Here is a 25605-nt window from a genome sequence, read left to right on the forward strand (position 1 = left end):
AGGTCAATTTGCGGCGATTACATTTCTGTCATAGTGATTGTACATCTCTGGGCTCATAAACGTTTGAAATATTGAGCACCTTGATTATTATCAGGACTTCTGATAGTTTACTACAACAGAAATACGACTCAAACTGTTTCACTGACTTTCAACAAGACAATCCCAGGTCCATTTAACACTTAGCATTAAAACACCCAGATGAGTAGCATTGCAATATCCAGATATGCTTATTACACGCATGTTAAAGCCCAAAAAATGAGCCCATTGAGCTGTTAAAAACAAATACCTTTGATCACCTGTTGTGGACACTTTCCTCCAATGGATATTGAAATCAAAGGCGACTGATGTCAAGTAACAGCCAAACAAAAGTTGTGCAATCCAGTTCACAATGAAACCGGAACTGAATTAAACACTGCTATTCACGATGTTATGAATCAATCAAAGGTCAATCATCCCATCAAGATACTGATGCAGCATAATTAATGCAGATATGCCCACACCATGTCCAAACTAGCAAACCACAATTTCAATCAAATTGTTTTCTGCAAACATTTGTTACGTGCATTTTATAATCACAGCGGTAAAACCAGGAAACAGTGGTAATGACTAAACCCAAACAGAATTTGATCCAAAGAATCACTTCCAAAAAAGGACTTCTTTCAGTGTTTGTAGGTTTTCAACAATTCATCTTTCAAGGTATTAACAAGTTTATGAAACAACATTGCAGTGATAGTCCAGAGACTTACTTTCAAGTCACAAGAATGAATGAACAAATCAGGAGCAATTTAAGCAGCAGGAAGTCAACAACTGATGAAACTCAATCTCCAAATCCTTCCAAAGCAGGTGATACCAGATCGAAGCAAAGCGCTAAGAAAGACACTGATATTGAGAGGCATGCATGGATATATCATGTCAGAGCACAACCTTTCACAGATGTTTCCTCTATTATATGACTTGATAATACGCTTTAGCATTAAACACAATTCAAGGCCAATTGCACAGAAATCTGTGACTGTCTGACTATATCTCAGTCAAAGAGAAACATGCGTGCTTCAGGTGATGAGGACTTTGCATTCATAATTAATTAATTTGAGTATTCATACCTCAGAACAATCTTCTACGTCTCCAAACACATCAGCAAAGCCTGTTGGACTTTTCCTCAGAGTCTGGTCAGCAGGCAGTGTGTTGTCATTGTATGACGTCACAAACTTGAAGTCACTGGTTCTCGATCCCGTTGTCAGGTATGCGTCATAATTGTAAGCGCTGCGTAAAGTTCCAGTGCCGTCAACGTCTGCGTAATTAGGAGGGAGGTAAGCGCCGGGGATGGCGACTGCTCCATCAAACAACAGTCTGGGCTTTCTCCTGTGACAGAACCTCACACCGAGGATGATGATGATGAAGGTCAGAAAGAAGGTGGACACACACACCAGAGCGATGATCAGATAAGACGTCAGTTTGGAATCCTTCTCGTCATAAGAAATGTCCTTCAGTTCTGGCACCTCAGCCAAGTTATCAGAAATCAGTAAATACATGGAGCAGGTGGCGGAGAGAGAGGGCTGTCCGTTATCTTTCACTGACACGATAAGGTTCTGTTTCATGCTGTCAGATTCTGAAATGTCCCGCTGGGTCCTGATCTCTCCGTTGTGGAGGCCAATAGTGAAAAGTCCCAGATCCGTGGATTTGACTATATGATAGGACAGCCAGGCGTTCTGTCCGGAGTCCGCGTCCACCGCTATCACTTTGGACACCACAGAGCCTCCGTTTGCAGCTTTGGGGACCAGCTCGGTCATGAACGAGCTGCCCTCCGGGGCGGGGTACAGGATCTGAGGACAGTTGTCATTCACATCCGATATGAACACACTGACGGTCACGTTGCTGCTGAGCGGAGGAGAACCGTTGTCTCTGGCCGTCACGTGGACTTTAAAACTCCTCAGCTGTTCATGATCAAACGACCTCACAGCGTGGATCACCCCCGTGTCTCCGTTAACGGATACGTAGGAGGACACCGGGGCACCGTTCACCTCACCGGCTAACACAGAATAGATGACGGTACCGTTCTGTCTCCAGTCGGGGTCTCGAGCAGTAACGGAACATAAAGTGGAGCCAGGTTTGTTATTTTCACTCACATATGCGCTGTAGGACTGTTCCTCAAACACAGGTGGGTTGTCGTTGATGTCTGCTACAGATAACTGGACACTTTTAGAGGAGGACAGAGGTGGAGAGCCCTCGTCAGTGGCAGTGATTGTAATGTTGTAATCAGACACTACTTCACGGTCCAGTTGTCCTGTGGTCACCAGAGAATAATAGTTTTTAATGGACGGAACCAACTTGAAAGGGACGTTCTGCTGAATAGAACAGCGGACCTGTCGGTTATTCTCAGAGTCTCTGTCCTGCACGTTAACCACGCCCACCTCTGTACCAGGTGACACATTCTCAGGTACGGGATTGGTCAGTGACTTCAGGTTAATAACAGGTTCATTGTCGTTTATATCAGTAATTTCGATTATTAAAGTGCCATATGACCCCAATCCCAGACCGTCTTTAGCGCTGATTTGCATTTCATATAATGATTCTTTCTCATAATCAATAAAACCGACTACTTTAACCTCTCCTGTTTTAGGATTCAATGAGAATACTTGGTCTCCTGAAAAGTGATTAAAACTATATGCTACCTCACTGTTCACTCCCTCGTCTTCATCAGTAGCACTGACTGTAATCACCAACGTATCCAGAGGAGAGTTTTCAGGCAGACTGGCTTTATAGACCGTCTGACTAAACACTGGAACATTATCGTTAGCATCCAGGACAGTGACGTGTATGACTACAGTACCTGATCTCTGAGGAGAGCCGCCATCAAATGCTGTAAGCAGTAACATAATTTCCTTTTTCTCTTCTCTGTCTAGTTCTTTTTCTAAGACTAATTCTGCGCGCCCGCCTGTTTTGGATTTTGCGTTTAATTTGAAATGATCATTCTGCTGCAGTGAGTAGCCCTGAACGGCATTATCTCCGATGTCTTCATCGTGCGCCTCATCCAGGAGAAAACGCGCACCCTTGACAGCAGATTCACGGATCTCAATTCTCAGGGATTCCTCTTGAAACTGCGGTGAATTGTCGTTGATGTCCTGAACGCGGATATTAATGCGGTGCAGTTCTAAAGGATTTTCCAACACAAGTTCCTGCTTTAAAACACACGAAGCCTTTTTTGAACAAAGCGCTTCTCTGTCAATCCTCTCTTGAACGATCAAGTCTCCGGTGTTGAGCTTCACAGCGCAGTAATTAACACCGTTATCCTCCGTGTCGACGCGGGCCTTGCGAGCAGAAAGTCTGGACAAATCAAGTCCCAGATCCTTGGCGATATTTCCAATTACAGATCCACGTTTCATCTCCTCTGGCATCGAGTAGCTGACATCTCCGCATACGGGGTGGAGGACGAGAAAAATAGACGCGAGGCCGCAGAGCAGCGCAAATCCATTACATCCCATTGTTCCTGACGAAGAATAATAAATAAAAAAAACGTCAAAGTATATTTAGATCTATCAATCTAGCGATGAGGTCAGAATATAGAACCTTCACACCGTGGCCATTATTCGACTAGTTCCTCTTAGCTGTGGTACAAAAGCAGACTCAGGCTCTCAGATTGCTGAGACAGAAAGGGCGAGTTTATTTCGGGTTTCCTCGTTTCGTGGTACACACTGACACCATGAGTATTTGCTAAGGTACAACAAATGTCCATCGAAGAAAAATAAACGCGTGTAAATCCTGCTAAGAATAATACTATACGATTAATAGTAATTATAATAATCGTTTTATGATATCAGGTCGATTTCATTTCCCGTTTGTGGCTATAAAAGCACTTCAAAAATGGCATTGAATACATTAAAAGTGTGTCTCAGAAAATACTTTAATAAGCAATTTCTGGATTTTTATAGTTTAGACAGAAGCGAACATTTAACACGTGAATAAACTCTTATCGTTATTTTGTCGTGCTTATTATTGTTATTTTTTTTGGAAAACTAAAATCAAGCGACATCAAAATTAGAGCACATCTTGTAAGATTTTGTCTGTTAGAGGAACTTTGACCGTTCTGTTTCTCCCTCTTCATACCTGATGTCCGCGCAAGCGCCTCAGGTGTGATAGTCGAATACAGAAAATGTTTACTGTACTCTAGCAAATGTGGCGTTGTGGTATTTGGGGCAACACGATCGGGTCTTTGCCAACAACGCCACTGTAGGACTTTCCACCTAAAGATCTATTTTTTTCATTCCTTTGGTCCCCAGCTCGTTTTAGCGGGTGTCCCACCCACAGGTCCGCTCACAGTGACGACCAGCACGGAATTTAATAATTCAAAAATCTTTATTTAATCCTCTAAAACAAGCTTCCATTAAAAAACACTCTAAAATCGAATTAATCAACAAAACTAACAAAAGAAAAGGAGAGACAAGGCAGTGACCCTCCACGGCCAACCTGCCTTCGAGACGGGGAAAACACAGATGAGGACGCTGGAACGAGGGAGGGGAAGCACCTATACACGCCCCCCCCCCCCCCCCCCCCCCACCCCAATCAGTGGCAAATGGGCCACAGGTGCTCTCTCCCACACCTGCCTGCCCAATTAACGCCAATCATCCGGTTACACACATGTTCTGTGCTGACGTCCAATAAAGTCGTTAAATATCCAGTGATATAAAATACAATAGATATTGATTTTAATGTGTGATTTCACAACGACCATGAACTTTACATTACGAAACACCGATCCGTCCGTCCGTTGACCCATAGTATATTAATGGGTAGACGCTACCATCAACATAATTGTTTAACTGACAATTTAAGTTGACATTTCGTCAAAGCAATATTTACAAAGGCGCCTCTTTCTAAGAGACAAACTGAATATTTTTTTTGTTGATATTTGTTTTTAATGTTCAACTCAAAGGTACAAACTGATTACACACAAGCTGCACTATTATATTACATGCACTGCTGTGATACGGTGTCGCACTATGCCTTAAAATGAACAGATAATAAGTATCAATAAAGAGACGGGACTCGCACTGAAACCAGATTTAAAGTAAAGCGGCTACAAAATGAAACAAATGCATCGTAGCGAAACTGGTTACTGAAGTAACATCTGCAGATAATCTCCTGAACCAAAACTGAGTCCGGTGGAAAATGAAAGGCGCAAATCAAGAAGAATGAACAAGACTGCCTGAACAAAACAACCACAGTTCAGAACCAAAGAGAGAGAATCATGGAACAGCAGACGAAACAGAGTGAAAGACAAATCGAGCAAGCACACGCTTTGATGAAAATAAGGCAACACCAATGAATGACAAAAAACGATGTTAACCATCTCAAACCATGACGTAAAAAAACGTATGTTTTACTGTAGTAAGCGCTGTGGTATATGTGGTTGTGTAATTATCGACAGACCTGGTTATTTCACCACCACAAAAAATATATATTTAATATGGGTTCCGCTTTATCTTTTATCATTTTAAATATCTAAAAAAAATATTGTCAAAGGACAGCAATATCCGAAATTATAACTTTTGCAATTCTAGATTTCTTGAGAACAAGTTTCACCTCATACAAATATAGTTAATCCCCCCAAAAAGAAGAATACGGTACAGGGAAAAGGAAACATTTTCATGAAATTATTGTTTCATAAGGATGTTAAAAGGAATTTAGTCGATTTCCTACCTCGGGAGAAACATCATTATCTCCGAATACATCAACGAAGTCGGTTGGGCTTTTCCTCAGAGTCTGGTCAGCAGGCAGTGTGTTGTCATTGTATGACGTCACAAACTTGAAGTCACTGGTTCTAGATCCCGTTGTCAGGTATGCGTCATAATTGTAAGCGCTGCGTAAAGTTCCTGCGCCGTCAACGTCTGCGTAATTAGGAGGCAGATAAGCGCCGGGGATGGCGACTGCTCCATCAAACAACAGTCTGGGCTTTCTCCTGCGACAGAACCTCACACCGAGGATGATGATGATGAAGGTGAGAAAGAAGGTGGACACACACACCAGAGCGATGATCAGATAAGACGTCAGTTTGGAATCCTTCTCGTCATAAGAAATGTCCTTCAGTTCTGGCACCTCAGCCAAGTTATCAGAAATCAGTAAATACATGGAGCAGGTGGCGGAGAGAGAGGGCTGTCCGTTATCTTTCACTGACACGATAAGGTTCTGTTTCATGCCGTCAGATTCTGAAATGTCCCGCTGGGTCCTGATCTCTCCGTTGTGGAGGCCAATAGTGAAAAGTCCCGGATCCGTGGATTTGACTATATAATAGGACAGCCAGGCGTTCTGTCCGGAGTCCGCGTCCACCGCTATCACTTTGGACACCACAGAGCCTCCGTTTGCAGCTTTGGGGACCAGCTCGGTCATGAACGAGCTGCCCTCCGGGGCGGGGTACAGGATCTGAGGACAGTTGTCATTCACATCCGATATGAACACACTGACGGTCACGTTGCTGCTGAGCGGAGGAGAACCGTTGTCTCTGGCCGTCACGTGGACTTTAAAACTCCTCAGCTGTTCATGATCAAACGACCTCACAGCGTGGATCACCCCCGTGTCTCCGTTAACGGATACGTAGGAGGACACCGGGGCACCGTTCACCTCACCGGCTAGCACAGAATAAATGACGGTACCGTTCTGTCTCCAGTCGGGGTCTCGAGCAGTAACGGAACATAAAGTGGAGCCAGGTTTGTTATTTTCACTCACATATGCGCTGTAGGACTGTTCCTCAAACACAGGTGGGTTGTCGTTGATGTCTGCTACAGATAACTGGACACTTTTAGAGGAGGACAGAGGTGGAGAGCCCTCGTCAGTGGCAGTGATTGTAATGTTGTAATCAGACACTACTTCACGGTCCAGTTGTCCTGTGGTCACCAGAGAATAATAGTTTTTAATGGACGGAACCAACTTTAAAGGGACGTTCTGCTGAATAGAACAGCGGACCTGTCGGTTATTCCCAGAGTCTCTGTCCTGCACGTTAACCACGCCCACCTCTGTACCAGGTGACACGTTCTCAGGTACGGGATTGGTCAGTGACTTCAGGTTAATAACAGGAGCGTTGTCATTGACATCAGTGATAGAAATAATGACTTTAGAATAAGATGAAAGACCTAATCCATCTTTAGCTTTAACGCGGATTTCAAATGATGAAGTACTTTCATAATCTAAAGCACCAATTAGTTTTATTTCTCCCAATTTACGGTGAATGCTAAATATTTTCTTCACATCATCAGTCACGTGTCCAAATTCATACGTCACATCTCCGTTGACTCCCTCGTCTGCGTCCGCAGCGTTCACTGTGACCACTACAGTATCCAGAGGAGAGTTTTCAGGCAGACTGGCTTTATAGACGGCCTGGCTGAACACCGGGGCGTTATCATTAGCATCCAGCACGGTGACGTGAATGACTACAGTACCTGATCTCTGAGGAGAGCCGCCATCCAGAGCTGTGAGGAGCAAATTAATCTCTTGCTGATTTTCTCGATCAAGCTCTTTATCTAGAACGAGCTCGATTGTGTTTTCATTAGCAGCCAAAATAAAATGATCATTTTTCTTGAGGTTGTACTGCTGAACTGAATTTTTTCCAACATCCGCATCGTGCGCATCCTCTATGACAAAACGAGCTCCCTTATCTGCAGACTCCTGAATTTCTATATTGATTAGCTCTTCCTTAAATTGTGGTGAGTTATCATTGATATCTTGAACATGAAGAGTGATGCGATGGAGCTCGAGAGGATTCTCCAGCACAAGCTCGTGTTTCAGGACGCACGAAGCTTTCTCTCCACAAAGCCCCTCCCGGTCAATCCTGTCGGCGACAATCAATTCTCCGTTACTGAGGTTGATGTCACAGAAACGTTTGTCCGTCCCCTCGGCGTCAATGCGCGCTCTTCTTTTGGAGAGAGCGCCCGTCTCCAGCCCGAGATCCTTGGCAAGGTTTCCAACAACTGATCCTCGTTTCATCTCCTCTGGAAGCGAATAGCTCAGGTCTCCATATGCAGCATCAAAATAAAGGAGGATAAATCCGCACGTTTGGAGCAAAATTACTTTCGAATCCATCATCAATTATTTTCCAACACGCTATAAATGCACGCAAAAATAATTCGAACAACGACGTAAGGCGAATGGTAGCCTGGACTGAAGGGAGGTTCTCCTTGTAAACGCATAAAATGCAGCCACCGTCCCTTTGCAGCGAGTTCAAACTAAGACAGGAGTATAGCGCCACCGCGAGTCCAACTTACCAATAGCACCAATCAATATATTTCAAATTTGGGAGCATATATGTATAACTATAGTGCTTATATGAAACATACGTAGCATGGTGGATACGTTTTCTGTATAACTGCAGTTATAGATGCATTTTCAAACATTTAATAAACTGAAAAATATCAAATAGAATATTTCACGGCTTTTAAAAAAACACAACATGAGATTTGAGGGTCTAAATCTTTTACACACACACACACACACACACACACGCACACACACACTTTGCCTTATGATCATTATAACAATGCTGAACTCAAGGAAGGCACATCAGCAGGTGAATGCATTTCCTGTTATGCAAAGGGGGCTACGCTACGGTGATGCCAGTATTGTTGTACTGTAATACTATCATGCTGCACCAGGTGAGTATTTCCACACCCAATTTCTTATGAGTTAAATGATTTGTTGCTACTCCTCATGAACATTAATATAGAGTTTATAAATCAATTTAGATTACATCTAATGGATAGATCGATGTCCATAATCCAAATATTCACTGGAAGTGAAAACATATTTTTGTTGTATTTTTTCATTCGATATTATCCCTCCATTGATCCATTTTCTTTTAGATGTGAGGACCTCAATCATGCCATCTACAGCAGCTTTATCTGCCTTGCAGGGGGTGTTGCTGGAGCCTGTCCCACCTGACTATGCGGGTGAGGGGTACAGGATGCGTTGCCAGGGCATTGCGGGACATTTGTTTTTTGTATTTCTGTTTTTTGTCTTCATTAAAAAAAAAGGTCAATTTGCGCAGATTACATTTCTGTCACAGTGATTGTACATCTCTGGGCTCATAAAAGTTTGAAATATTGAGCACCTTGATTATTATCGGAACTTCTGATAGTTTACTACAACAGAAATACGACTCAAACTGTTTCACTGACTTTCAACAAGACAATCCCAGGTCCATTTAACACCTAGAATAGCACAAGCATTAAAACCACCAGATGAGTAGCATTGCAATATCCAGATGTGCTTATTACACGCATGTTAAAGCCCAAAAAATGAGCCCATTGAGCTGTTAAAAACAAATACCTTGGATGACTTGTTGTGGACACTTTCCTCCAATGGATATTGAAATCCAAGGCGACTGATGTCAAGTAACAGCCAAACAAAAGTTGTGCAATCCAGTTCACAATGAAACCGGAACTGAATTAAACACTGCTATTCACGATGTTATGAATCAATCAAAGGTCAAGCATCCCATGAAGATACTGATGCAGCATAATTAATGCAGATATGCCCACACCATGTCCAAACTAGCAAACCACAATTTCAATCAAATTGTTTTCTGCAAACATTTGTTACGTGCATTTTATAATCACAGCGGTAAAACCAGGAAACAGTAATGACTAAACCCAAACAGAAATTGATCCAAAGAATCACTTCCAAAAAAGGACTTGTTTCAGTGTTTGTAGGTTTTCAACAATTCATCTTTCAAGGTATTAACAAGTTTATGAAACAACATTGCAGTGATAGTCCAGAGATTTACTTTCAAGTCACAAGAATGAATGAACAAATCAGGAGCAATTTAAGCAGCAGGAAGTCAACAACTGATGAAACTCAATCTCCAAATCCTTCCGATGCAGGTGATACCAGATCGGAGCAAAGCGCTAAGAAAGACACTGATATTGAGAGGCATGCATGGATATATCATGTCAGAGCACAACCTTTCACAGATGTTTCCTCTATTATATGACTTGATAATACACTTTAGCATTAAACACAATTCAAGGCCAATTGCACAGAAATCTGTGACTGTGTCTGACTATATCTCAGTCAAAGAGAAACATGCGTGCTTCAGGTGATGAGTACTTTGCATTCATAATTAATTAATTTGAGTATTCCTACCTCAGAACAATCTTCTACGTCTCCAAACACATCAGCAAAGTCTGTTGGGCTTTTCCTCAGAGTCTGGTCAGCAGGCAGTGTGTTGTCATTGTATGACGTCACAAACTTGAAGTCACTGGTTCTAGATCCTGTTGTCAGGTATGCGTCATAATTGTAAGCGCTGCGTAAAGTTCCTGTGCCGTCAACGTCTGCGTAATTAGGAGGCAGGTAAGCGCCGGGGATGGCGACTGCTCCATCAAACAACAGTCTGGGCTTTCTCCTGCGACAGAACCTCACACCGAGGATGATGATGATGAAGGTCAGAAAGAAGGTGGACACACACACCAGAGCGATGATCAGATAAGACGTCAGTTTGGAATCCTTCTCGTCATAAGAAATGTCCTTCAGTTCTGGCACCTCAGCCAAGTTATCAGAAATCAGTAAATACATGGAGCAGGTGGCGGAGAGAGAGGGCTGTCCGTTATCTTTCACTGACACGATAAGGTTCTGTTTCATGCCGTCAGATTCTGAAATGTCCCGCTGGGTCCTGATCTCTCCGTTGTGGAGGCCAATAGTGAAAAGTCCCGGATCCGTGGATTTGACTATATGATAGGACAGCCAGGCGTTCTGTCCGGAGTCCGCGTCCACCGCTATCACTTTGGACACCACAGAGCCTCCGTTTGCAGCTTTGGGGACCAGCTCGGTCATGAACGAGCTGCCCTCCGGGGCGGGGTACAGGATCTGAGGACAGTTGTCATTCACATCCGATATGAACACACTGACGGTCACGTTGCTGCTGAGCGGAGGAGAACCGTTGTCTCTGGCCGTCACGTGGACTTTAAAACTCCTCAGCTGTTCATGATCAAACGACCTCACAGCGTGGATCACCCCCGTGTCTCCGTTAACGGATACGTAGGAGGACACCGGGGCACCGTTCACCTCACCGGCTAGCACAGAATAAATGACGGTACCGTTCTGTCTCCAGTCGGGGTCTCGAGCAGTAACGGAACATAAAGTGGAGCCAGGTTTGTTATTTTCACTCACATATGCGCTGTAGGACTGTTCCTCAAACACAGGTGGGTTGTCGTTGATGTCTGCTACAGATAACTGGACACTTTTAGAGGAGGACAGAGGTGGAGAGCCCTCGTCAGTGGCAGTGATTGTAATGTTGTAATCAGACACTACTTCACGGTCCAGTTGTCCTGTGGTCACCAGAGAATAATAGTTTTTAATGGACGGAACCAACTTGAAAGGGACGTTCTGCTGAATAGAACAGCGGACCTGTCGGTTATTCTCAGAGTCTCTGTCCTGCACGTTAACCACGCCCACCTCTGTACCAGGTGACACGTTCTCAGGTACGGGATTGGTCAGTGACTTCAGGTTAATAACAGGTTCATTGTCATTTATATCAGTGATATCAATAATTAGAGTTGAGTATGACACTAATCCCAAACCATCTTTTGCGCTTATCTGCATTTCATATGACGATTCTTTCTCATAATCAATAGTTCCAGATACTCTCACCTCTCCTGATTTAGAATCCAAGGAAAACAAGTTACTTTCATCAAAGACATGATCAAAGCCGAAGGTAATTTCACTGTTCACTCCCTCATCTTCATCAGTAGCACTGACTGTAATCACCAACGTCTCCAGAGGAGAGTTTTCAGGCAGACTGGCTTTATAGACCGTCTGACCAAACACTGGAACATTATCGTTAGCATCCAGCACAGTGACGTGTATGACTACAGTACCTGATCTCTGAGGAGAGCCGCCATCAAATGCTGTAAGCAGTAACATAAGCTCTTTGTTGTCCTCTCTATCCAATTCTTTATTTAACACTAATTCACAGTGTTTTCGTCCAGCTGCTTTCGTATTTACGTTTAATTTGAAATGATCATTCTGCTGCAGTGAGTAGCCCTGAACAGAATTATCTCCGATGTCCGCATCGTGCGCCTCACCAAGAAGAAAACGCGCACCCTTATCAGCAGATTCCTGAATCTCAATTCTCAGGGATTCCTCTTTAAACTGCGGTGAATTATCGTTGATGTCCTGAACGCGGATATTAATGCGGTGCAGTTCTAAAGGATTTTCCAACACAAGTTCCTGCTTTAAAACACACGAAGCCTTTTTTGAACAAAGCGCTTCTCTGTCAATCCTCTCTTGAACGATCAAGTCTCCGGTGTTGAGCTGCACAGCGCAGTAATTAACACCGTTATCCTCCGTGTCGATGCGGGCCTTGCGAGCAGAAAGTCTGGACAAATCAAGTCCCAGATCCTTGGCGATATTTCCAATTACAGATCCACGTTTCATCTCCTCTGGCATCGAGTAGCTGACATCTCCGCATACGGGGTGGAGGACGAGAAAAATAGACGCGAGGCCGCAGAGCAGCGCAAATCTGTAATATTCCATTGTTCCTGGGAGACCGACCATACACGCATGAAAACTATAAAATATAACAATTACCAGTGGTTCCTTCCATTCAACCAAAAATGTGAGACTGCAGTTCTTCACGAAGACGTTATTGTCTGCTGCAGTTCAGTGGGAGAGCCCGCACCTCAATTCGTTGAGATAAAAGGGTGAGCATAACCCGTCCTCTCGTTTATTGGTACACACTGACACCATGAGTATTTCATAAGGTACAACAAGGACATGTTTGGCACGATATTTAAAAATTGTAGACCGATGTGTTTATCTTAATATGTCAGGAAAAAAAAAAGATTTCATTAATTATTTTGAATTTTGTTATTGTGACTGTTGTGTAGAGATACAATTGAACGGTGATGCAAGCATTTAAAGAAATAAGTAGAATTATTCATTTGTCGTCAGTACGTGTTGAGAATGGCTATTTAATTAATTTAAATACTATAAAATTATAATTCAAATATTATATTAATTCAAAATGATGATTAGAAAACGAAAACAAGGCTTGTTTGTTTTTAAAGGGAAAATATTGTTTGTTAATTAGCATTACAAGATGGCTAAGGAGTGAACCTTGCATGGCGCAACATGCTGCCGCTGCTCGCCGGTAACCTTTTTATTTATTTCACTGGAATACGTTTACGATCTCCCGGCACTACAGTCTGTGTGGTCGTTAACCAGCGTTAACCAGCGTTAAGCAGCGTTAACCAGCGTTAACCAGCGTTACTGTCCTGTTCACCTGCAGTGACGGGCTTACTCCAATACTCGGCTGCTGACCTGCTCCGGCTGCGCTGTCACCTGCCTGGACCTGCGGCCAGCGGCACCCCGCCTCCACCCGGACGTCACCTTCCAGCCCCGCCGGCGATGCATCCACCATAACAGCTCAACAGCAATACAGTCCATCTGGTCCAGTCCCCGACGCCCTCCACGCTCCACCAGCCGGCGTGTTGGCCACAGCGTGTTAGCCCGCCGAGCTCGGTGGGCGAGGCCACCACGACGCACTCAACTTTCTTCGCTCTGCTCAACATCCGCGCACTGACGAGCAAGGGGACATCTCATCCAGGACCTCCGCACCGACCGTAAACTAGACTGTCTCTGTTTAACCGAGACATGGAAACAGCTGAATGAATCCACACTCCGAATGCGTTGATTTGCATACGTCAACCAACCCCGTGGCTACGGTCGAGGAGGATGTCTCGCGATAATTCACCGAATTGCCTCTGCCTATTCCTTTTTTGGTTGTGATATATATTTTGTTTTGTTTAAGTTATATATTTGTTTGTCTCAATCTGACAACCAAAATAAAAAAAACTAATCAAGTGGAAAGTCTCTCCGGTGTCTGAAACTGTGCATGTCTTCAGCTCGTTTGAATCCATTCTCTGCGAGTTGTCTGGTCCCACTCCAACCATCATTGTCTACCGTCCCCCTAAAGTCAATAGTGGTTTGTTGCTTTCCTCACCATCTCCTCTCTCTCAATATCCACATGGACAATATTAACCTGCCTCTCACCAAAGACTTCATGTTGGTAGAGTGGGTCGTCCAGTGATCAGAGAGTCGGTGGTTTGAATCCCAGCTCTGACGGTCTGCATGTCGAAGTGTCCTTGGGCAAGACACTGAAATTACTCCCAGTGGGTCTGGCAGCACCTTGCATGGCAGCAGTCGCCCACTGCAGTGTGAATGTGTGTGTGAATGGGTGAATGTGAGGCCTCATGTAAAGCGCTTTGAGCACCGCGAAGCGGTGGAAAAAGCGCTATATAAGTGCAGTCCATTTACCATGTCTTGCTTAGATCATTTTGGATGTCAGCAGCACACTACTATTCCCACACACTCCAAAGGACACATTTGGACCAATAATTTGTTGCTCTGGTGTCACCCCTCTCAACATTACTGATGTACTATCCACAAGTGCATCACTTTATCATAACATTTAAAGTGAAACTCACTCTCTCCATCTCTTAGCCACCCCGTCTCATTTCATTCAGGAATATAAAGAACATTAACTCTGCCACTCTCACTTCAGTATTCACTCCTCCTGCATCCCAGACATCTCCAATCCATCCACTCCTGATGATCTGGTCTCTCATTAAAACACTGGACTCCATAATATTCTCAATTATCTTGCTCCGTTAAAAACCAGATCTGTTTCTTCAAACTTGTCCTAAACTTCCAGTTGACTTTATTGAACACAAGAACCAACATGACCTGGATATCTCAAAATATTCTCAGATATATCTAAAACTGCATCAACAAAAAAGTATAACAATAAGATCATAAAAACAAGAAAGTTAACCTGGGAAAGAGAACACATACGAGCAGTAGACACAATCAGTTCCAGATCGATCGCTGAGTAGGCTCAGCTGGAATTTAATGATATAATGTATTTCCTACCTCAGGAGAACTGTCACGACCTCCAAACACATCAGCAAAGTCTGTTGGGCTTTTCCTCAGAGTCTGGTCAGCAGGCAGTGTGTTGTCATTGTATGACGTCACAAACTTGAAGTCACTGGTTCTCGATCCCGTTGTCAGGTATGCGTCATAATTGTAAGCGCTGCGTAAAGTTCCTGTGCCGTCAACGTCTGCGTAATTAGGAGGCAGATAAGCGCCGGGGATGGCGACTGCTCCATCAAACAACAGTCTGGGCTTTCTCCTGCGACAGAACCTCACACCCAGGATGATGATGATGAAGGTCAGAAAGAAGGTGGACACACACACCAGAGCGATGATCAGATAAGATGTCAGTTTGGAATCCTTCTCGTCATAAGAAATGTCCTTCAGTTCTGGCACCTCAGCCAAGTTATCAGAAATCAGTAAATACATGGAGCAGGTGGCGGAGAGAGAGGGCTGTCCGTTATCTTTCACTGACACGATAAGATTCTGTTTCATGCTGTCAGATTCTGAAATGTCCCGCTGGGTCCTGATCTCTCCGTTGTGGAGGCCAATAGTGAAAAGTCCCGGATCCGTGGATTTGACTATATGATAGGACAGCCAGGCGTTCTGTCCGGAGTCCGCGTCCACCGCTATCACTTTGGACACCACAGAGCCTCCGTTTGCAGCTTTGGGGACCAGCTCGGTCATGAACGAGCTGCCCTCCGGGGCGGGGTACAGGATCTGAGGACAGTTGTCATTCACATCCGATATGAACACACTGACGGTCACGTTGCTGCTGAGCGGAGGAGAACCGTTGTCTCTGGCCGTCACGTGGACTTTAAAACTCCTTAGCTGTTCATGATCAAACGACCTCACAGCATGGATCACCCCCGTGTCTCCGTTAACGGATACGTAGGAGGACACCGGGGCACCGTTCACCTCACCGGCTAACACAGAATAAATGACGGTACCGTTCTGTCTCCAGTCGGGGTCTCGAGCAGTAACGGAACATAAAGTGGAGCCAGGTTTGTTATTTTCACTCACATATGCGCTGTAGGACTGTTCCTCAAACACAGGTGGGTTGTCGTTGATGTCTGCTACAGATAACTGGACACTTTTAGAGGAGGACAGAGGTGGAGAGCCCTCGTCAGTGGCAGTGATTGTAATGTTGTAATCAGACACTACTTCACGGTCCAGTTGTCCTGTGGTCACCAGAGAATAATAGTTTTTAATGGACGGAACCAACTTGAAAGGGACGTTCTGCTGAATAGAACAGCGGACCTGTCGGTTATTCTCAGAGTCTCTATCCTGCACGTTAACCACGCCCACCTCTGTACCAGGTGACGCGTTCTCAGGTACGGGATTGGTCAGGGATTTTACATTTATCACCGGTGCGTTGTCGTTCATATCAGTGATGTCAATGGTCACCTTTGCTTCTGACGAGAGACCGTAACCATCTTTAGCTTCAACAAACAATTCGTAACTGTTTCCCTCTTCATAATCTATGCCACCTCTCACACTGATTTCTCCAGTTTTCTCATTTAATGAAAAACGCTCTTGTGATTTTTCAGAGATTCGACTAAATTCATATGTCACGTCTCCATTGACGCCTTCGTCTGCATCTGATGCACTTACTGTAATAACAGGGGTATTTATCGGGGAGTTCTCTGCCAACGTGGCTGTATAGACTGCCGCAGAGAAGACTGGGGCGTTATCATTAGCATCGAGGACAATGACGTGTATGACTACAGTCCCGGATCTCCGAGGCGAACCTCCATCCACAGCTGTCAGTAATAATTTTATATCCTGTTTCTCCTCTCGGTCTAATTCCTTGTCTAAAACCAAATCTCCATATTTGGTGCCTGCACTTGTCGTCTGAATACTGAACACAAAGTGAGGGTTTTCTTCCAAAATATACGTCTCAACGGAATTCGTTCCTACGTCAGCATCGTGTGCTGCGTTAATGCGATACCTTGCTCCTTTTAATGCCAACTCGCTGATCTCCAGTTTCATCACATCTTTTTGGAAAATCGGAGCATTGTCGTTTACATCTTGCACTTGCAGGGACAATCGGTGTAACTCCAAAGGCTTCTCTAGTAGGAGGTCGAATTTGAGAACACACGAGGGTTTTTCTCCACAGTGCTCCTCTCGGTCTATTCTTTCCGCAACGACAAAATCACCGCTTTGAAGGTTGATCTCGCAGTATTGTCTGTCGTTACCTTCCACATCTACCCGCGCTTTACGAGAAGACAGTCTGCCCAGCTCCAGCCCGAGATCCTTGGCGATGTTTCCAATCACAGATCCGCGTTTGAGCTCCTCCATTACCGAGTAACTCAGGTCTCCGTGTGCGTAAAGCACCACGATAAAGAAAAAGACACAGCCCCGAAGGACGCCGCTTCCAAACATGGCTCTCAGTATTGAATTGCGTCCTTGGCGATTTTAAAATATATATTCCCACGTATGGAACAGACGCTTTTCGAATTGTGGATGACGTGAATGCTATTTTTTTTCCATCGGCGTGGAATATATGCGGAAAACAAGGGCGGTATAATGGTTGCGCTGCAAAAATGGCTGCATGGACATTTTACTCCTTCGCTGGTCTATAGTGACACCCGCTGTAAATAATACGATACAGCAGTTATACTGAAGTTCTGAAAGTTTTATTTTTTTAGGGATACGTTGCCGAAATGTCAAAATAGCAACATGTTATATGATGTAATAATTAGCTCATTGTATAGCTATAACGTCTCTCTCTCTCTCTCTCTCTCTCTCTCGCTCTCTCTCGTAAAAGGAATGTTCGAAATGTATTCATGAAATAAGTAAAAAGCTCCCCTTCATCAAAACTTCGATACGAAAATGCTTTTGTTATACGGGAATCATTCCAATCTAACCAATCAGCGACTGATCACGAGAATGGCTTCAATATTACACAGCTAACATTTAGCGAATTATTTAATTGTTTTGCTTTTAAAAAACATTAAATCAAAGTATATGTATGATTCAGAGTTCGAATGTTAGATATGAAACATGCTCTTTTCTTGAAAGTAAATTCTTACATCGAACAAAAATCTAAAACGGTTGTTTCAACTGATAGACAGGACGAATAAAAGTGTCAGCATCGACACATGAAAAGAGAAAGCTGAGAATCAGCACCAAGGACAGAGACATGAGAAACAAACGGCACCTCAGGATACAGCGAAACATGCTGCTGTAAACGGTAAAAAAAAAAAAAAAAAGAAACACGGACGAGAGAAGTTTCTCCTCCGGTATCGGCACAACTCTAGAAGATAGGATTTGCATACATGATAGGAAATAGTCATCTGAACAATGGAAGGATAGGAAGTGTGTCAAATTAGAACATTTGAAGCTTTCAACGGGTGAACAATGAATGGAAATTATATCAATGTAAGTGAAATTCAGGCAATTCATCTCAAAGCGATATTGCATTGGCTCTATCGTAAAATAATTTAAAGCAGAGTGTATCATATTTGATACAATCGGCCTTTCAGGATGTTGAAACTTTGAAATCGGAATAATTATTATTTTCTCATTATAATGACGCGTTCAGACGCATCTGAACTTTCGATGCGAACAAATTCCAGATTTAGCCCAAATTATAAAAATGAAAGCACAATTTGATGATTATTTTTTTGACAAAGTTTTCAGAGGGTTTCACGAAGACCTGATTTTATAAAAACAAGATTTTCGTGGCAATCGTTTCATGTCTCAGGCTCCTTAAAGGGTTAAATTAAAAATTGCACTTGTTCCTACCTCAGGCGATCCATCACCACCTCCAAACACATCAGCAAAGTCTGTTGGGCTTTTCCTCAGAGTCTGGTCAGCAGGCAGTGTGTTGTCATTGTATGACGTCACAAACTTGAAGTCACTGGTTCTCGATCCTGTTGTCAGGTATGCGTCATAATTGTAAGCGCTGCGTAAAGTTCCTGTGCCGTCAACGTCTGCGTAATTAGGAGGCAGATACGCGCCGGGGATGGCGACTGCTCCATCAAACAACAGTCTGGGCTTTCTCCTGTGACAGAACCTCACACCCAGGATGATGATGATGAAGGTCAGAAAGAAGGTGGACACACACACCAGAGCGATGATCAGATAAGACGTCAGTTTGGAATCATTCTCGTCATAAGAAATGTCCTTCAGTTCTGGCACCTCAGCCAAGTTATCAGAAATCAGTAAATACATGGAGCAGGTGGCGGAGAGAGAGGGCTGTCCGTTATCTTTCACTGACACGATAAGGTTCTGTTTCATGCTGTCAGATTCTGAAATGTCCCGCTGGGTCCTGATCTCTCCGTTGTGGAGGCCAATAGTGAAAAGTCCCGGATCCGTGGATTTGACTATATGATAGGACAGCCAGGCGTTCTGTCCGGAGTCCGCGTCCACCGCTATCACTTTGGACACCACAGAGCCTCCGTTTGCAGCTTTGGGGACCAGCTCGGTCATGAACGAGCTGCCCTCCGGGGCGGGGTACAGGATCTGAGGACAGTTGTCATTCACATCCGATATGAACACACTGACGGTCACGTTGCTGCTGAGCGGAGGAGAACCGTTGTCTCTGGCCGTCACGTGGACTTTAAAACTCCTCAGCTGTTCATGATCAAACGACCTCACAGCGTGGATCACCCCCGTGTCTCCGTTAACGGATACGTAGGAGGACACCGGGGCACCGTTCACCTCACCGGCTAACACTGAATAAATGACGGTACCGTTCTGTCTCCAGTCGGGGTCTCGAGCAGTAACGGAACATAAAGTGGAGCCAGGTTTGTTATTTTCACTCACATATGCGCTGTAGGACTGTTCCTCAAACACAGGTGGGTTGTCGTTGATGTCTGCTACAGATAACTGGACACTTTTAAAGGAGGACAGAGGTGGAGAGCCCTCGTCAGTGGCAGTGATTGTAATGTTGTAATCAGACACTACTTCACGGTCCAGTTGTCCTGTGGTCACCAGAGAATAATAGTTTTTAATGGACGGAACCAACTTGAAAGGGACGTTCTGCTGAATAGAACAGCGGACCTGTCGGTTGTTCTCAGAGTCTCTATCCTGCACGTTAACCACGCCCACCTCTGTACCAGGTGACGCATTCTCAGGTACGGGATTGGTCAGGGATTTTACATTTATCACCGGTGCGTTGTCGTTCATATCAGTGATGTCAATGGTCACCTTTGCTTCTGACGAGAGACCGTAACCATCTTTAGCTTCAACAAACAATTCATAACTGTTTCCTTCTTCATAATCTATGCCACCTCTCACACTGATTTCTCCAGTTTTCTCATTTAATGAAAAACGCTTTTGTGATTTTTCAGAGATTCGACTAAATTCATATATGACGTCTCCATTGACGCCTTCGTCTGCATCTGATGCACTTACTGTAATAACAGGGGTATTTATCGGGGAGTTCTCTGCTAACGTGGCTGTATAGACTGCCGCAGAGAAGACTGGGGCGTTATCATTAGCATCGAGGACAATGACGTGTATGACTACAGTCCCGGATCTCCGAGGCGAACCTCCATCCACAGCTGTCAGTAATAATTTTATATCCTGTTTCTCCTCTCGGTCTAATTCCTTGTCTAAAACCAAATCTCCATATTTGGTGCCTGCACTTGTCGTCTGAATACTGAATACAAAGTGAGGGTTTTCTTCCAAAATATACGTCTCAACGGAATTCGTTCCTACGTCAGCATCGTGTGCTGCGTTAATGCGATACCTTGCTCCTTTTAATGCCGACTCTTGGATCTCCAGTTTCAACACATCTTTTTGGAAAATCGGAGCATTGTCGTTTACATCTTGCACTTGCAGGGACAATCGGTGTAACTCCAAAGGCTTCTCTAGTAGGAGGTCGAATTTGAGAACACACGAGGGTTTTTCTCCACAGTGCTCCTCTCGGTCTATTCTTTCCGCAACGACAAAATCACCGCTTTGAAGGTTGATCTCGCAGTATTGTCTGTCGTTACCTTCCACATCTACCCGAGCTTTACGAGAAGACAGTCTGCCCAGCTCCAGCCCGAGATCCTTGGCGATGTTTCCAATCACAGATCCGCGTTTGAGCTCCTCCATTACCGAGTAACTCAGGTCTCCGTGTGCGTAAAGCACCACGATAAAGAAAAAGACACAGCCCCGAAGGACGCCGCTTCCAAACATGGCTCTCAGTATTGAATTGCGTCCTTGGCGATTTTAAAATATATATTCCCACGTATGGAACAGACGCTTTTCGGATTGTGGATGACGTGAATGCTATTTTTTTCCATCGGCGTGGAATATATGCGGAAAACAAGGGCGGTATAATGGTTGCGCTGCAAAAATGGCTGCATGGACATTTTACTCCTTCGCTGGTCTATAGTGACACCCGCTGTAAATAATACGATACAGCAGTTACACTGAAGTTCTGAAAGTTTTATTTTTTTAGGGATACGTTGCCGAAATGTCAAAATAGCAACATGTTATATGATGTAATAATTAGCTCATTGTATAGCTATAACGTCTCTCTCTCTCTCTCTCTCTCTCTCTCTCTCTCTCGCTCTCTCTCGTAAAAGGAATGTTCGAAATGTATTCATGAAATAAGTAAAAAGCTCCCCTTCATCAAAACTTCGATACGAAAATGCTTTTGTTATACGGGAATCATTCCAATCTAACCAATCAGCGACTGATCACGAGAATGGCTTCAATATTACACAGCTAACATTTAGCGAATTATTTAATTGTTTTGCTTTTAAAAAACATTAAATCAAAGTATATGTATGATTCAGAGTTCGAATGTTAGATATGAAACATGCTCTTTTCTTGAAAGTAAATTCTTACATCGAACAAAAATGTAAAACGGTTGTTTCAACTGATAGACAGGACGAATAAAAGTGTCAGCATCGACACATGAAAAGAGAAAGCTGAGAATCAGCACCAAGGACAGAGATATGAGAAACAAACGGCACCTCAGCGAAACATGCTGCTGTAAACGGTAAAAAAAAAAAAAAAAAAAGAAACACGGACGAGAGAAGTTTCTCCTCCGGTATCGGCACAACTCTAGAAGATAGGATTTGCATACATGATAGGAAATAGTCATCTGAACAATGGAAGGATAGGAAGTGTGTCAAATTAGAACATTTGAAGCTTTCAACGGGTGAACAATGAATGGAAATTATATCAATGTAAGTGAAATTCAGGCAATTCATCTCAAAGCGATATTGCATTGGCTCTATCGTAAAATAATTTAAAGCAGAGTGTATCATATTTGATACAATCGGCCTTTCAGGATGTTGAAACTTTGAAATCGGAATAATTATTATTTTCTCATTATTATGACGCGTTCAGACGCATCTGAACTTTCGATGCGAACAAATTCAGATTTAGCCCAAATTATAAAAATGAAAGCACAATTTGATGATTATTTTTTTGACAAAGTTTTCAGAGGGTTTCACGAAGACCTGATTTTATAAAAACAAGATTTTCGTGGCAATCGTTTCATGTCTCAGGCTCCTTAAAGGGTTAAATTAAAAATTGCACTTGTTCCTACCTCAGGCGATCCATCACCATCTCCGAATACATCAGCAAAGTCTGTTGGACTTTTCCTCAGAGTCTGGTCAGCAGGCAGTGTGTTGTCATTGTATGACGTCACAAACTTGAAGTCACTGGTTCTCGATCCTGTTGTCAGGTATGCGTCATAATTGTAAGCGCTGCGTAAAGTTCCTGTGCCGTCAACGTCTGCGTAATTAGGAGGGAGGTAAGCGCCGGGGATGGCGACTGCTCCATCAAACAACAGTCTGGGCTTTCTCCTGTGACAGAACCTCACACCCAGGATGATGATGATGAAGGTCAGAAAGAAGGTGGACACACACACCAGAGCGATGATCAGATAAGACGTCAGTTTGGAATCCTTCTCGTCATAAGAAATGTCCTTCAGTTCTGGCACCTCAGCCAAGTTATCAGAAATCAGTAAATACATGGAGCAGGTGGCGGAGAGAGAGGGCTGTCCGTTATCTTTCACTGACACGATAAGGTTCTGTTTCATGCTGTCAGATTCAAAAATGTCCCGCTGGGTCCTGATCTCTCCGTTGTGGAGGCCAATAGTGAAAAGTCCCGGATCCGTGGATTTGACTATATGATAGGACAGCCAGGCGTTCTGTCCGGAGTCCGCGTCCACCGCTATCACTTTGGACACCACAGAGCCTCCGTTTGCAGCTTTGGGGACCAGCTCGGTCATGAACGAGCTGCCCTCCGGGGCGGGGTACAGGATCTGAGGACAGTTGTCATTCACATCCGATATGAACACACTGACGGTCACGTTGCTGCTGAGCGGAGGAGAACCGTTGTCTCTGGCCGTCACGTGGACGTTAAAACTCCTCAGCTGTTCATAATCAAACGACCTCACAGCGTGGATCACCCCCGTGTCTCCGTTAACGGATACGTAGGAGGACACCGGGGCACCGTTCACCTCACCGGCTAACACAGAATAAATGACGGTACCGTTCTGTCTCCAGTCGGGGTCTCGAGCAGTAACGGAACATAAAGTGGAGCCAGGTTTGTTATTTTCACTCACATATGCGCTGTAGGACTGTTCCTCAAACACAGGTGGGTTGTCGTTGATGTCTGCTACAGATAACTGGACACTTTTAGAGGAGGACAGAGGTGGAGAGCCCTCGTCAGTGGCAGTGATTGTAATGTTGTAATCAGACACTACTTCACGGTCCAGTTGTCCTGTGGTCACCAGAGAATAATAGTTTTTAATGGACGGAACCAACTTGAAAGGGACGTTCTGCTGAATAGAACAGCGGACCTGTCGGTTATTCTCAGAGTCTCTGTCCTGCACGTTAACCACGCCCACCTCTGTACCAGGTGACACGTTCTCAGGTACGGGATTGGTCAGGGATTTTAGGTGAATCACCGGGGCGTTGTCGTTTACATCAGTCACGTCTATGATCACTTTGGCATAGGATGTTAAACCCAAACCATCTTTTGCAGTTACACGTAGTTCAAATGATGACGCCGTTTCAAAATCAACGGTGGTGGCTAATTGTATTTCCCCCGTCTTATGGTCAATTGTAAATTTTGACTTTACATCTTCTGATATGTGTCCAAAATCGTAAATCACGTCTCCATTCAGTCCCTCGTCGGCGTCAGTAGCATTGACTGTTAATACCACTGTATCTATTGGAGAGTTCTCAGGCAGACTGGCTTTATAGACGGCCTGGCTGAACACCGGGACGTTATCATTAGCATCCAGCACGGTGACGTGTATGACTACAGTACCTGATCTCTGAGGAGAGCCGCCATCCACAGCTGTGAGAAGCAGATTGATTTCCTTCACGTTTTCGCGGTCGAGCTCTTTGTTCAGCAGAAGCTCCACAGAATTCGTCCCGACGCCCAGAATAAAGTTATCATTACTCTGTAGGTTGTACGTCTGGACGGAATATTTGCCGATATCCGCGTCATGCGCCTCTTCTATTGGGAAACGGGCGCCTTTGAAAGCCGACTCCCTGATATCTATATTCATTAATTCTTTTTTAAACCGAGGAGAGTTGTCGTTTACATCCTGAATATGCAGATTAATTCGGTGCAATTCTAATGGGCTCTCTAACATGAGTTCCTGCTTTAAGACGCATGCTGCTTTGTCTCCACAGAGGCCTTCTCTGTCAATCCTTTCGGCTGCAGTCAGATCCCCGTTATAGAGGTTCAAGTCACAAAAACGGTTGCCGCCTCCTTCGGTGTCGATGCGGGCCTTTCGAGCCGATAGTTGGCTTGTTTCAAGACCCAGAGCTTTGGCGATATTTCCGATCACTGATCCGCGTTTCATCTCCTCTGGGAAAGAAAAGCTAATATCCCCTCTCGCACGGTGAAAAGAGAAGAGCATCGAAAAAAGCGCACAGCTGTGCAGGAATCTTGGGATGGTCATGCTGAAGCCGGTGCATGTGAAAGGGTCCAGCTTTTCTTAGTCCTTTAGGAGTGGAGCGAAACAAATGAACGGTTTAAGAAAAAAATCAACCCGATTCAAAAGCAGATTTCTGCCTCTCGTCAACCGCAGCACCTTCGGTCAAATTATGCGTCGACGAATGTGGGTTGATGTCGAGACACGGTCTGTAACATCTGGTGCATGGCGACATCATGAGTTTCTTTCAGAAACTGCATTCTTCACTCATAAAACTGTACAATTTGTACAGTTAAGAATAAGACATATTTGGACCAGTAGAAATGTACATGGAAAAGGATTCAGTGTAGTCGAGGCGTGTTAAGATCGAGAAATTCCAAATTATTATTTCGCCACACTCTATTCTCAAGGAACACAAAATAAATTGATATTTGTGTGATTATTTATCTGCATACTTGGAAATAAATATGTGAATCACTAATTGTTTGGTGAACATCGAACCATAACTCATAAAAAACAGAATTATTTTCCACTGAAGACAAATATGCTGTGATTTTTGCAAGGTATTGTTTGGAATGTTTTAGAAAACTATAAATAAAAGTACAATGTCTACTATAAATAAAGGCCACAGAAAAGAACATTTCTGCATGAAAGTGATATTCAAAATACTTCAATGAACATAATACAAAACAGAGATGGGTTTTACTGCTGCAATACACAAATGAAGCAGTGGTTGATCATCAAGGACCGAGACACAAAAACCTCTGTGAGTCTATCCCGTAACTCTGTAAACTGATGGAAGAGAATATCGTCAGTCTAAACTTTTATAACTGCATGACTGT

General features: G+C 44.0%; 6 protein-coding genes across 6 annotated transcripts; all 6 read right to left on the minus strand.

Moving 5' to 3' along the window:
* Positions 1-1097: 1097 nt before the first annotated feature.
* Positions 1098-3482, minus strand: LOC137895235 (protocadherin gamma-A11-like). Its single transcript, XM_068740718.1, has one exon. It carries the CDS (start codon positions 3480-3482, stop codon positions 1098-1100), a length of 2385 nt encoding a protein of 794 aa, XP_068596819.1.
* A 2188-nt stretch (positions 3483-5670) lies between these two features.
* LOC137895236 (protocadherin gamma-A4-like) lies at positions 5671-8070 on the minus strand. The gene has a single exon (XM_068740720.1). It carries the CDS (start codon positions 8068-8070, stop codon positions 5671-5673), a length of 2400 nt encoding a protein of 799 aa, XP_068596821.1.
* Positions 8071-10077: 2007 nt separating this feature from the next.
* On the minus strand, positions 10078-12522 carry LOC137895237 (protocadherin beta-15-like). Its single transcript, XM_068740721.1, has one exon. The coding sequence runs from the start codon at positions 12514-12516 to the stop codon at positions 10078-10080; it is 2439 nt and encodes an 812-aa protein (XP_068596822.1). The 5' UTR covers positions 12517-12522.
* Positions 12523-14757: 2235 nt separating this feature from the next.
* On the minus strand, positions 14758-17298 carry LOC137895238 (protocadherin beta-15-like). Its single transcript, XM_068740722.1, has 2 exons — positions 14914-17298; positions 14758-14763 (listed from the first exon to the last, which is right to left on the minus strand). The coding sequence occupies exons 1-2, from the start codon at positions 17296-17298 to the stop codon at positions 14758-14760; spliced, it is 2391 nt and encodes a 796-aa protein (XP_068596823.1).
* A 1329-nt stretch (positions 17299-18627) lies between these two features.
* On the minus strand, positions 18628-21048 carry LOC137895239 (protocadherin beta-15-like). The gene has a single exon (XM_068740723.1). The coding sequence runs from the start codon at positions 21046-21048 to the stop codon at positions 18628-18630; it is 2421 nt and encodes an 806-aa protein (XP_068596824.1).
* Positions 21049-22378: 1330 nt separating this feature from the next.
* LOC137895240 (protocadherin beta-15-like) lies at positions 22379-24790 on the minus strand. The gene has a single exon (XM_068740724.1). The coding sequence runs from the start codon at positions 24788-24790 to the stop codon at positions 22379-22381; it is 2412 nt and encodes an 803-aa protein (XP_068596825.1).
* Between the last annotated feature and the right edge of the window lie 815 nt (positions 24791-25605).

Source organism: Brachionichthys hirsutus, chromosome 6 (genome assembly GCF_040956055.1).
Source record: "Brachionichthys hirsutus isolate HB-005 chromosome 6, CSIRO-AGI_Bhir_v1, whole genome shotgun sequence".
In the NCBI taxonomy this organism is placed as follows: domain Eukaryota; kingdom Metazoa; phylum Chordata; class Actinopteri; order Lophiiformes; family Brachionichthyidae; genus Brachionichthys; species Brachionichthys hirsutus.